Source organism: Artemia sp. Qi Xiang Cuo, chromosome 7 (genome assembly GCF_049724085.1).
Source record: "Artemia sp. Qi Xiang Cuo chromosome 7, ASM4972408v1, whole genome shotgun sequence".
In the NCBI taxonomy this organism is placed as follows: domain Eukaryota; kingdom Metazoa; phylum Arthropoda; class Branchiopoda; order Anostraca; family Artemiidae; genus Artemia; species Artemia sp. Qi Xiang Cuo.
In genome coordinates, this window is record NC_142800.1 from 42,019,599 (window position 1) to 42,033,496 (window position 13,898).

Genomic DNA, 13,898 nt, shown 5'->3' on the forward strand with positions numbered 1-13,898 from the left:
TAAGGGAGTTCTACCTTCCCATTTCATTTCATTCTCTCCCATAACCTTTGCCGAGTTCCTTAGGGCATAGTCCGTCAAAATGATCCATATAAACTGGGGTACAACACAACCCTGCTTAACTCCTGATGAAATACCAAATCAACTACTGGCATCATTTCCTATCTTAACTGCAGCAATATTTTTCTTGTGTATAGTACTAATCACTTTGTGGTATTTATTTGGCTTACCATTAAAGGATAGGACCTTCACAAAGATCTTGTATCAGGTGAATCAAATGCCTATTCATAATCTATAAAACTGAGGGCTAAAGAGAACTGATGATTGGGATACTCCCACATTATTAATCTAGGAATGAACATTTTGTCGATGCATCCTCTCCCCTTCCAGAAACCACACTGTTCTTCTCCTAAAACTATCGACAGCATCTCTAAATAAAAAAAAGTATCATCATACTAAGTATTTTACTTCCTACAGAAATGAAGCTAATGCCTGTATAATTACCGCATTCATTCTTATCACCTTTCTTATTAGAAGAATAATTCGCTTTCCTAAAATCGCTAGGCACTTATCCCTTTTCAAAAATTATATTCATATTCTTCTGTAATTTATCTCTATCTTCGCAATCACCATGTTTCAAAAACTCATTTACCGCACTATCAGCACCTGAGACCTTTTTTTTTAATTCTTTTAATAGTGTCTCTAACTTTTCTTCGCAAAATAATTCTTCTTTCATGTCCTAATGGTCGCAATTTTTTTTATACTTTCATATATCATTTTCTGTAGCTTTATCAAGGCCTAACACTTTCTCAAAATACTCTGTTCAACTCTATTTAACAATTTCCTTATCGCTAAATCAGGCCCCATTTTCTTTTTTTAGCTAGGACAACTCCTAGTTTGGATCTTTCAGATCCTCGGCAATTTTATGCATGGCCTACACTTCACACCTCCTGAATTCATACTTTAATGGTTTCTAAAAAGTCATTAATTCTGAGAAATTCAGAAATGATGCATCAAAGTGCTGATTGTCTTCAACCGTCTGCTGGATATAACCATTATTCGCTTATTTTCACTGTTATTAGTTACCGCTTGTATTCTTTATAGACTCGTCTTGTATTATTTTTGTGTACACCCTTATCTCATCACCATTGTATTCCTACATCTTTTTATTCTGTAGTTGAAGCAATTAAGAAGCTTAAGTTAGATAATGTTGATGTTGATGGTATTTCTAGGACTCACCTTTCATTAGACTGCTCCCCCTCGTTGATCGTATACATTTACTTTTCTAGATGTGTATTTGAACATCTAGTGTGCCACAGAATTTTCTGTGTGGTTAGGTTTCTTCAGTTTTAAAGAGGGGAAAGTCACCTTTAGATTGCTCTTCTTATCAGCCAATTACTCTCTCCTCTACTTTAAGCAAAAATTTTGAATATATACTTCCACCCTTTGTCGCTAATAATATATGTGAGGGAGACTATCAGTTTGGTTTTTGGCCTGGAGTAGGGTGTCGGCATACAGATTGTGTATTACCTTCTTTGCTACTGGAAAATGTTTCTAAGGGAAAGGACATTTATCTCTGTGTTTTAGGTTTATCAAAAGCATTTGATAGTGTATGCCATAGTCAGCCTTTTTATGCCCTTAATATTAATGGTGTTAATCTTTCGGTTATAATTCTTCTTCATTATTAGTATTATAATTCTTTTCTTTGGCTGATGTGTATGCCAACAAATATTGTCAAAATGAAAATAGGTTTAAGGCAAGGGGGGATTTTATCCCCAGCCTATTCAAAATAAGTTTTTCCAGGGTTCTAGCTAAGATTTCGGCTACTTATTTGCCGGGTTTTTCTTATGTATCTTATCTTGCCCATGCTGAATGCCTGCTTTTTATAAGCTGTACATAAAACTGGTCTTTCTAATACGGTTTCTTTCGTTGCTATTTTTATCTCTGATATTAGCCTTTCTCTCAACATAGATAAATGTAAATTTCTTTCTTTCAACGAATTTTCTAGTTCCCCCCTTATGGGTAAGACCTTTTCTATTCTTGTAGAAACTCTCCGATGGCTAGGTATTTCTATTACTACGGTATCCTAAGCCTGCGCCAGCGCACAGTCATAGATATTAATAAGAAAGCCCAATTAGGATACGCCAAGATTGTTGCTAACCGAGGGAAGTATAACAGACGTGTGTTGGCCAAGCTCTTCTCAACCCTCTCTGACCACTCTATCATTTTTGCTTATGGAATTTTTCTTCTTCGTTAGAAAAAGGATTTAAAAAGAATTCGGATTAATTATTTGAGATTTCCTAAGTTTTTGCTGTTTCTTCCGCCTTAGTAAAAAAAAACCGGTTTCTTATTAGAAAATTTCTTATTAGAAAATCTTCTGCTGTTACTGAGAAATTAGAATTACTGCAGAGACAGTTATTTACTGAGAGAGATATTAAAGATATCCCATTAGGAGATATTGAGTAATATCTAAGGGATATTACTGAGAAACTAGAATTACTGCACAGATAGCTCTAAAATATAGCTTGCGTCCGTATTTCTCCTCATCACCGGCTAATTAAGTTCTTTTAGTTGTGAATTTTTTTTCTTTTTTTACTTCTTTTTATTTGTTGCTCTATTAGTGTGTTCTATGTGTTTGTTATTTGTATTTTCTATTTGTATTTTATGTGTTTTTCTATCAAATACTGTGTTAGTTATTGTTGTTTTTTTTTTTTGTTCGCTAATTTGGTGGAAAGACTTTGACTTTCAAAAATAGAATTAATATTTTCAAAGTATTCGTTCATGTTTATCTGTTATTAATATCAGTAGAAAAATTTTTTTCTGCTTACTTTCCGAATTTAGAGATTTTCTTTCAATATTAGCATAATAAGAGGCTATGGCTTGTTGGAACAATTTGGGCTACGGACGGGACGGTTAATTGTCCCTTCACTACTCAATTGCTATGAGGGCGGGGTTGATGGAATGCCCCAGGGCAAAAAGGTGTAGGAGGATGATTGATGGTCCTCTAACCACTTTTGAACGTCCAAATATGTGCCAGAGCATTCAGTTTCCAAAATCATGAGCTTTCTCCCAAGTTTCTGCGTTCACTCGTTTTGCGCGAACTGGCTGGAAAAAGTTGGAATAATAACATATACTATACATATTGCTCTTTACTTTGCCAACGCTACTACTTTGACTACAAAATGCGTTTGTGAAGAAGGGATCTGTTGTGTAAATTGGACTGCTTCCTTATGGAAATGTGGGGATTTTTTCCTTTTGGGTGATCTTGGGGAGATCTTGCAGCGTTGATAAAAACAAATCACCTCGTATCACCCTCAAAAGTATTGAATTTAATTTTATCCTGAATGGGCTTAGATTTGTTTTTCTTACGTCGTCATGTTTGTTTGTTTTTTACATTGCAATAACTCTTAACCTTTGTATTTTATATACCTAAGGATTTGATTGTCCAAAATTGAAGAACCAAAAACCACCAAACCAAAAATTTATGCCCAAAAAGTTACTGTAGTCTTATAATGCTTTTCCAAATTTCAGGTTTGTCCAAGGCAATGAAATCAAAATTGATGGAAGTTTAAGGTGTGTCTTCGCTAGCTACGCCACGAGCAGCTGGCTTGCAATGAGGGTACAACTCCTTGGAGTTGGACTAACATCCGCCATATGCCTTGTTGCTGTCTTGCAACATCATTTTCATACAGTTGATCCAGGTAAATAATTGTGTCACAGTTGAAATTACGTAATGCTTTCAAATGTTTGTTTTCCAAATTGGTCAACTGCATGAAAAAAAGAACAATGGAGAATATATGCAGAGAAAATGTATTGCTGGTTAGATTATAATATATCAGTCATCAGGGGGGGGGGATGTTTAGGTATTTGTGTTTATCTGTCTTTGATTATGAAGAGCTCTTTAAGCGCTCTTTTTTTCACAAATATGCTTTAATCTGCTTTAAAAAGTTATCTTCCCTTTTATGGCCAAAAGGCTCTCTCTGCTTCGGGTATTAACAAAGATTGGGCAAAGCATGGTTTGAAAAAACGAAAGCTTGTCCAACTGTTTAGCAGGAAGCTAGACATGTAGCCTTTGTTTTCAAGTGGAACTACACAAGGATTTTCCTTATCTGTAATTTTCATACCTGTGTTTTCCTATTCTGTATTAATGGAGGCACAAAGTTGCCTTTAAGCTTCTCCACCCCCTCCTGTCCCTGCCAATACCAACCTCTTACAAGTATGGTGGGCGTGTTGCTATTTCTTTCGTCAGAATTAAGTGACCATTTTATATCTATATGATTGTAGAACCACCTTTCCCCTCTATCTGCTAACTTTTCTAGCAGAGATACGGGCATGTTATACCTTGTTTGATCCGGATTCGTGCAAGGATTTTCAACAGGTATAGCTGAAGGACCAAGTGAGTCCATGGTCTCTTTAAAACCCCTCCTCTATCCTAATGCTAACTTTTTAGTAAAAAGCAGGCTTAGGGTTTCTTGTTTCAATCAGATTCATGCATAAATTTTTCACCTAGTATTATTGGTGGAAGAAATTGTTCTCGTCAACCATCCAACACTCAGTCCCCACACCTAGCCATTTTTTCGGAAAGGCAGGTCTTTTAAGCCTTCTTTTAAGTGGAATCATGCAGGGATTTTCAATTCTGTTATTGCAGACATAAAATGGGTTCTTTGCCCCTCCAGCATCTCTCTGCCCCTATGACCGTACTTATCACCAGAAAAGTGGGCATAATATAATTTATTTGAACTAAAATCATGTGAGGATTCCCAATCATTGTGGGTGGAGGCAAAAAGTGGGCCCAAGATCTCTCCTGCATTCCATCTCCCTTCAACCTTTTACCCGAAAGGTGGATATGCCACATCTCTTTGAAGTGGAAGACGTTCAGGTATCTTCAACATGTATTAGTTGAGTAGGTCCTCTATCATCCCCCTCTCCTCCCAATGCCAAATTTTAGCAAAACTATAGGTATATTACAAATGGTCACGATCAAATGGAAATTTTTTAAGAAAAAAAGGGGGGTGAGCACGATTAGTATTTTTTGGGGTCTTTACATTGTTGTACACTAATTGAGTTGCCGAGGATCCATACAAGCAATGCCTTTATGCCTCAAATACTGATAGTTATACGGACATATTTGTATGTAAATGACAAGGCTGTTGCCTCAAAAAGACTGATTAGTGACAACTGATATGCAAAGATGCTGTCCTTTGATACAGTGGGTATACAGTTTTCTGAGTCTTTGCTTTGAAAATAAAGTTTATCCATAGCATTCATTTCCCTAGAAAATTGTCTTAATTAACTGCAATGGGTTTTTCCTAAGTATTTCTGTGGGAGACCTCAACTTTGACATTAGATCCTCCAGAGCCAGGAATGGCGCATAGGGTGTTTACTAATCCTCACCAGACATCTCGGTGCTTCTGCAGCCGTGACGTCCTCCCACTGTGATTGAAGGGTCAGCACCGCACTTCCCAGGTCTTGGTTGTACTGCCATCATGGGGTATTTATGGTCAACCTCTTTTGTGTCTCCCCTCTAGGTGTCCCTCATAAACTATTTTTCAGGATCGTCCGTAATTAACGGGGATTGAAGAAACAGGTTGACGGCTTCCTTTGTATTTAAGAGAGCGCTAGATTGAAAAAAAATTAAGCGGTATGTGACCATCATCTGCAGAAACCGAAACTAAGAAACAAAATTTTTTTATTGCATCAACAATATTTACTTTTAATGCTGATTCTAAATATGCGAAATTCGTTAGTTTTTAACTGACCCATTGAAAGTTATTAGCTAAGAATAGTTCATATAATTTAAAAAAAAATGAGATTCAACACCTGCAAAAAGGGATCTTGCTTATACTATTCAGTAGCTTAGAAAACAAATCATTTCTTTTTTCTGGAAATTTATTGGAAATTTTTTAAACTTTAGGGGAGCTTTTTTTCTATTTCATAAGCCCCATACCTTAAAAAGATTCAAAATTTTATCTCTTACCGTTTCCAAGCTTTATATAACTGATGACGAAAAAAAATTATAAAAATAACCAGGAGTGTTGCTCTACAATACAATTAAAATACCCCTGAGTTTCGAACGTGTTTCCTTCTTAAACTTTCGTGTTCTGGAATTGTTAATCATGGTTTTATTTTTTCAGGAATCGTGGGATTGCTTGTAACATATTCCTTGACCATGAATGGTATGTTAAGTGCATCAGTGACCTCCTTCGCTGATACAGAAAGAGATTTGGTCTCAGTTGAACGAACGGAAGCCTATACGAAAAAAGTAGTCCCCGAAAAATGGCAAGGAGTTACAACTCCACCTGTCTCGTGGCCTCAGCAAGGAGCGGTGACATTTGAAAATGTTTGCTTACAATATAGGTAAGATTCGTTCGTTTCCTTTCATTCCTTTATTATGTACTTAAGGATAATAAAACGAAAAAAAAGAAAAATAAACTTTTTTTATTGAAACATTGTTTGTTGATCTTGGAGTCAACCCAGTTGTGTCGACTCAGAAGAGAGCTATGTATTAATTTTGCCCAGTTTTTATAGAACAGATGTCTTTTGAAGGGGGGGGGGGGCATTTGATTGAAAATAGAAAGTTTTGGTGTCCTCTTTAAGCGCCAAAGCCAATCAAGAGTAGTCAGTCTCTTTCTATGCCCGTTTTTCATCCGTAGCCTTCTATGGTATCGGATCGAAGTTTCAGGATAGTTGTGGATACTTTGAATGGTCAAAGGGTCCCACAAATTTACACCCAGGGGGATGTGACCCGCGCAGCGCCAGTTAAAAGCGTCCCAAAATAGCAGATGACTCAGCCTACACGTATTCATTTTATTGAAAAAGGTGGGGATTTTGGGTCTTTTTGAAACCAAAATCATGCAATTTATTTAAATCTTACGATTGGAGGCAAAAATCTAGGCATTGAACCCTCCGCCCCAAAAATTCTATCAGAGAAGTAGATATGTTATTCAAACGGGAATCTAGCAAGGATTTTTAATTTGTTGCCCCAATGCTCTTTCCCTGTCGCCCCCCCCCTTCCGACTCAAACCTACCACATACTCTTTAGTAAAAAAATTAGCAATGTTGCTAATTGTTTGAAAAATACATTAGTTACCTCGTCGTCACTTCAAAATCCCCCCTCCTCACTCGACAGCAAGTCAGCTGACTAGTGTTTGAGGTATGAGGCTGCAATAAGTTTTTTTTACAGAAACTCTAACTTGAGCAATTTTATTTTTCTCTATCTCTTTCTTAATATCTTTCGCTATATCGTTGCCTCACTCTCTTTCTCTCCATTCTCCGTCCTTCTCTCTCTCCCTTCCTTTTATGTATAAGATAGTTTCTGCACTCCTTGACTTTATTTTACGTTTATACTTACCACAAATTTATTCTCTGCTTGTTTTGTTTTCTGTATTTATTTTAAAGTTCTTTAATCTTATCTAGGGAGCATTTACCTTTTGCGTTGGATAACATTACCTTTGAAGTTAATGCAGGGGAAAAGATTGGTATCGTTGGACGAACAGGGAGTGGAAAAACTTCATTGTTTAAAGCTCTTTTTAGAATTGTGGAAGTTACAACTGGTGATATCATTATTGACGACTTAAGTATTCGACTTCTTCCATTGCATGACCTTCGATTCCGAATTGCGATAATTCCACAGGACCCGTTTCTTTTTTCTGGTATGTTTGTATTTTACCATTGATTTTATTTGTTCATCCTAGTATTTATTTTGTGCTTTATTTGGCATAAACCATGCAATGTAATTCATCGGTGTGCCTTCCACGTATTCAATGCTTCATCGGCATGGCAAAATGCCACATCATTTATCGATCCTGAGCAAAGTTACATGATTAAATCGCCGGTGCCACGCCTAAAGGTATTATGTATTGACAGGGTAATGTAGATCAGGAGAATCAAAATGTCATTGAACACATACTACCATGCTGATCCTTTTCTTGACTGTTTCCAGCAACCATCTCTTGTGAAAACGTCTGATCCGGCCTTTAGGCGTTACAGCGACGAGAAATTAAGGTTTTTTTTGCTAATTGTCTATAAATAATAGGAATCGGTATTGTAAACAAGACGAATAATTTCTAAAACTCAATATAAATATTGAGACTGGTCGGAGGCATGACTGTAATGTAAAGGATAGCTTTATTTTATTTTAGTAAAACCAGAGCAAGTACATGCCCTTTTTGCGCAGTGTCCCATTTAAGAAAAATATATTTTTGAGTGTATTCGTGCCTGGTTGTGGCAATAGTCCGTTGTGAATTAATCCATCTACCCTATTGTTGCCATCAACTTGTTGATTTCTCTCAGATTCGTTGGATAGAATTTATTCCATATGAAATATATAGTATGGGGCCTTGTGTTGCCCTGGAGAGGAATTACTTTTATATTTAGTTGTTCTCGTCTCTTGTTGTAATAAGCATGTCTTGGCTAATTTAAAAGATGAAATTAATACATCGTATTGATAGTCTTACGATTATGCTAAACGTTAATGTGGAAAACGCCGTGACGAACCCAAAAAAAGATTAGGGCACTTTGCTTATTGAATTATAGATATTTTTTTTCAACTCCATAATGATCATTCATGAAATTGCTGCGCATGGTGATGCTCACACACACCCCTAAGGTGTGTCATTAGCCTCCGCATAGTTTAGATCGGTTCCACGTAGTGTCGAAGCTAGGGTGGGAGTGGCAAGGAAGTAAACTTATCTCAGGGTGCAGCATCTCTTTGGATGCCATGAATGCATTATTTTTCTCAGTTCATTCTCCAATGTGTCTAATAGTTTTAGTACTTTATGCCATATACTATAGAATAGAATATATTTATTCACTATAATAGCTAAAGCCAACATGAGCATGGTAAAATAAAAGATAAAACAAAACAAGGATCAAGAAAAAAAACCCAGCAGCATCAAAAATTTAAAGTAGCAAGTGGTGCTTCAAGGGCAAAGATTATCAAAATTGTATATCTGCAATATCTCAATAACCGCATAGGGGATTGAATTGAAACTTTCAGGGGGTGCCAGGGTATAAATGTACCTCAATTTTGGCTTTGGGAAGGGACCAGAAATAAGTCTTGAGACATGCTATTAAAATAATTTCAATGTTACTAAAATAAGATATCTGTAACATCTTGGGAATGGCTTGAGAACCGAGTTAAAAATTGAAGAGAGATTGGGGAGAAAGAAGAGGAACAAATTCAAATTTTGTTTCTAAGGGCAGAGGATGAAGGGCTCTAGGGCAAAACAAATGTATGCCTCCTATCCACCTAAAAATTTGCGCACATTTAGATCCAGTAAAACTTGGAGCCTATTAACTTTAAAGTAGTGACGTTCCTCGAAAGACAGCATATGTAGCGAGGCTATTAAAATGTTGTATGAGCAATATTTTGCGAACAACTCGAGGGATGGATTTGAAACTTTCAGGAAGTGTTGAGGGAGCAAGTGGACAAATATTGAGAACGGATTGGAGGATTGATTTGAACCTTGCAAGTGTTTGAGAAGGGCTAATGGACTTCAAATTTTACGTTTAGGGGGTGATGAGGGGACTCAAAAATTTCTTTTGATTCGATTCGCCTTAAAAGTTTTGGTACTATAAGCCCCTATAGGATCAAGAATCTATTCAGGGTGAAGAAACGAGGTAGATGAAAAGACGTTATGCGTACCCAGGTTATCAAAATAGTAATTTAACAAAGGTCGATAGAGAGGTAGAACCCGATACATCTCCTTTATCACAAAAACAAGACCAGCAAAAACAATTCACACTTCTTATAAAGAGAAAGAAGAAGAAGAGGGAAAAAAACAACGTTAGATGCATATGAGAATCACCAAATAAATAAAAAAAATAATAGAAGAGTAAGCTGAACGTGCTTTAAATTCTTTTTAAATTTTATGAGCGATGATGATTCATTTACTGACTCAAATAACTTTTATTTATTTGCAAAGAGAGCAGGTTGATACCTTATACTTGATCTCAAATAGCCCTTGACAAATGACAATGTTGATTTTAAATCAGAACTTGTAGTCCATTCAAAAAACTTGTAGTCCATTCAATTTTTATGTCGGATTTTCATAAACCATAGTCACAAATTAAAATGAAAACCTTATCTCAAATCAACAATTTCAAGAAATTAACAGATGTTCTAGTTGTAGATGATTTTTCAGTCTTCCTAGGGTGTGTCTAAAATTCTTATTGATTTGTTCTGAACAATTTGTAGTCCCTGTAGATTTAAAAGGAAGGCCAACATCCAAAGGGAGGAATGTTTAAGACAACAGTCAGTTAGTGCAAAATGTAATGGTTTAATAATCTGGTATAGAAATAAGAACTTGAGCTGTACTAAAAACCAAGGTTCTTAGACAGGAATCCAATATTCCCAAGATTCCTAGCTAAAGATTCCAGCACAGGCAAAAACTTGAAAATTAAAGTTTGTTTTGTCTGCCAATCGGCCAGGACTCATCCTAAGCTAAAAGTTCATCCCAGACAAAAAGGAGTTACCGGTACCTGACTTAGGATCTTTTTAATCATCCCAGACCAAAAGGCAAAAATCGTGGCGCCCAAAAACGGGACCATACGTTGCTTGAAGTCTCCAGTCAGCTTGAAATTATGTTCACACGTTGCTAGATAAGGTGGACCACTTTGCCAACAAGGTTTATGGACAGGACTAAACAGGTCTCAATAAAGAATCGATAAAGTTTAATTGAGTCAATGGCAAAGTAGATTTTAAGCATTTTCTGTTTTGTCATTATAAAATCGAAAATTGCACCAAAAATTTAAAATTGCTTAGGCTTCCAAGAATTAATACTATTATATTTTATATAAGCAATCTACTATCGTTGTCTGATATGCACTGCCTTTTATGCATACTTTCTTTGTTTTAAACACATTCTTTTCAGGGGTCTAGGAGATTACTAGGTAAATCATGTGTTGATTCGTCATCCTCAGATATTGTTTTGACAAATTAAAGAGATTGCTTCGAAAATAATCAATATTCTTTTAATGTTTGAATTAGGCATCAATTTTCCATGTGTTTGTATGAAATATAATCAGAACAAAAGGTTTGACAAATAAGGAGTTCTTTCGAAACAATAAAATGAAATTGTCCAAAATGTAAGTATTTTTAGAATTTTGTTCTCATTTCCTGTAATCGCTATTATTGTTGTGATTTTCTTCTTTTTTTATATTGGTCTTTTGACAAATAAAACCCCACTGATCGAAATGTATTTTGTGTTTCGTAAAGTGGGAGTGACGCTCTGGTCTTTGGATGGTTTAGGGGAGGGAGTGGTAACCCCTCCCAAATTTGCGGTAATTTGCGCTTTTTTAAGTTTGACTTGATTATTTGTTTACTTTCTTCTCTTTTTAGATTGTATCTAGTCCATACTTTTATGTGTTATTAATATTTCATGGGTTTTTTTATTTTAATTCTGTCCGTTTTAGGTTCTATTTATTCATTCATAGTAATCGCTGTTCGTTTTAAATTTATATTCCTAAAAGACTTTATTTCTAATCATTTTAAATTTTAACATGGCTCTATACTTTTCTGTGAGATTCCTAAAAATGTTTTAAAAAATAATCAAACTAAGATCACTGAAGAATTGTATCTAATTATGAATGTTACGCGTTGTTTTTGTTGTCAGAGAAGATGTTTGGGTCCTTGTGTTTCTTATAGATTTGTTTTTGTATAAGAGTTATGAAAGAAGATCTTTTGTATAATTTTAATAACTACACACTAAAATATATTATTTATTCTGCGAAATAGCTTCCTACATCCGGAAAAATCTTGGGAGGCGTTGACAACTTCCTAGAGTGGTGTACCGCGCTCTAGTTTGCGCAATTTAAAAACACATTTCCATTAATTGTCTTAGAGATTAGCCAAAACCGAGTGACGAGCTGGCAGCCTCTTGGAGATGTTTAACGTGTATTAGTTTGCACAACTTAAAAATAGTTTTCTGTTTTTGCAAACTAAATTTTTGCTCAGCCGAAGAGGGCCAGCCGAAGAGGGCCGTAAAAAGAGGGCCTGTCTTCTTAATATTGGATCAGTCCTCGTTCATTTTTGATTGTAGAATAGCATCAAACTCTAAAATCTTAAGGAAACAGCAAACCAAAGATAAAAGATTGAATTCCTGTTGCACAGAATAAATATACCCTAAGCAAATATATATGAATATTCCAATAGGGGCTTTGCTTGTTCTTCCTAAAATTTTTGAATTAATACGACATCCCCCGTAATTGTTAAAACTTCTTTATTTATAGAAATTTTATTTGCTTTTTCTTTCGTCATAATTAGTTTCGTTAGGTTTTCTAGTTTTCAGATATATCACAATATTTTTTATGTGTTCAAAATGTCTAGTATTTCCAAAAAAGGGTCGGTCCCAATTACGAGAAGCTGTATTGTCCTCTAATCCTGTTTTGAGGGTCACCCTCTGGAAGCTGTATTCCCTTGGCTCTTTTCTGTCGGCTAAAGATTGAATGTAATTTCTTCAGATGTGCTTCAATGTAATTTCCATGAAAACTATGAATGGAAAATAGACACGGCCGGAGTTTTGATTGCTCAAGTACTTGAATGTCAAAAATTGATTGCTGTCAATTACCAAAGTCTTCTTGACTGGATCACCAGTTGCCCCTAAAAGCAGCTACCGTATGCCCTTAACGGTTAAGGGCTTTAAAGCTTGGATTTTGCAAACATAAATTTTAATCAGTAAATCGATATCAATTTTAAGAATTTTTTCATTTCCTTATGGTGTGTTAAAGATTCTTTCAGCCACCCATTTTGTTTTTGTTTCTTTTATATTCTTTTGTGTTTTCTTTTTTTTTTTTTTTTTTTTTTTTTAGGTGTTCTAGCCGATTGGTTGGTGCTCCGGAATTGAAATCCTGAGGTCAGGGGTTCGAGTCCTAGTGACGCTGTTTATTTGGTTTGGAACAGAGGTCGATGATGTGACCCTTTAAGCTAAGCCAGAGTCGACCCATCTCTAAATTGGTACCTGGGGAAACCTAGGGGGAAAACATGGGGAGCGTTGGATGATTTACACCCAACCACGCATTGCACTCCTGGCCGAAGGCATTGAATCAGGAGATCCGTACCTGCGCAACGCAGAACATTGGTCAGCATGCGGAAAAGTTTTTTTTATAAGTTTTTTTTTCTAATTTTTTCTGTTGGTTGTGGTGTTGTTTTTTTACTTTTTTCCAAATATTATTAACAGCTTAAGTTTTATTTTCTATAATATTTAGAAAATCTAAAATTCTTTATATTTAGGTTTTATTTACTTTCAGGAACAGTCCGAGAGAATCTTGATCCGAATGAGGAACATATGGACTCCGAGCTGTGGGTTGCCTTGAACAAAACACATCTTTCTAGTGCTGTACATATGCTCGGGGGTCTGTCTGCTGATGTTGGCATTGGTGGCAAACAGTTTTCAACCGGTCAAAAACAGTTACTCTGTCTAGCTAGAGCTGTCCTCAGGAATGCAAAGGTTGTTGCTTCATAAGATAAGACATTTCTTCTTCTTCTCCTTAAGTATAAATCTTGTTTGACTTAAATTGGACTACCCACTGATGAATAAAAATAACTAATAGTAAGATTCTCAATTTAATAAAAATTAAATCAAATTAATTTGATAAATACAATTAATTTACTCAAATTTACTCAAATAAAATTAATCAAATTCTTTTTACTTCGGTTTGCTAAATATAAATCTTGTTCCACTTTATTTGGACTGCCGACTGATAAATAAAACTAACTAACCGTAAGATTCTCAAATTAATCAAGATTAAATTGAATTAGTTTATTAAATAAAATTAGTTTACTAAAATTTGATATTAATCAAATATATAGGCTGTACACAAATGAAAGAAGGATAGAAAAGGATAGAAAATATAAAAAGATAGAAGGATAGAAAAGGATAGAAAAAAAGAAGGATAGAAAA

General features: G+C 35.5%; 1 protein-coding gene across 1 annotated transcript in view; it reads left to right on the forward strand.

Moving 5' to 3' along the window:
* LOC148950286 (ATP-binding cassette sub-family C member 10) overlaps positions 1-13,898 on the forward strand; it is a 132,684-nt gene that overhangs the window by 104,832 nt on the left and 13,954 nt on the right. Inside the window, exons 14-17 of the mRNA XM_089092286.1 lie at positions 3,529-3,698; positions 6,132-6,354; positions 7,414-7,649; positions 13,246-13,445. Coding sequence (XP_088948412.1) covers positions 3,529-3,698; positions 6,132-6,354; positions 7,414-7,649; positions 13,246-13,445 — 829 coding nt within the window. The remainder of the gene's footprint in view (positions 1-3,528; positions 3,699-6,131; positions 6,355-7,413; positions 7,650-13,245; positions 13,446-13,898) is intronic.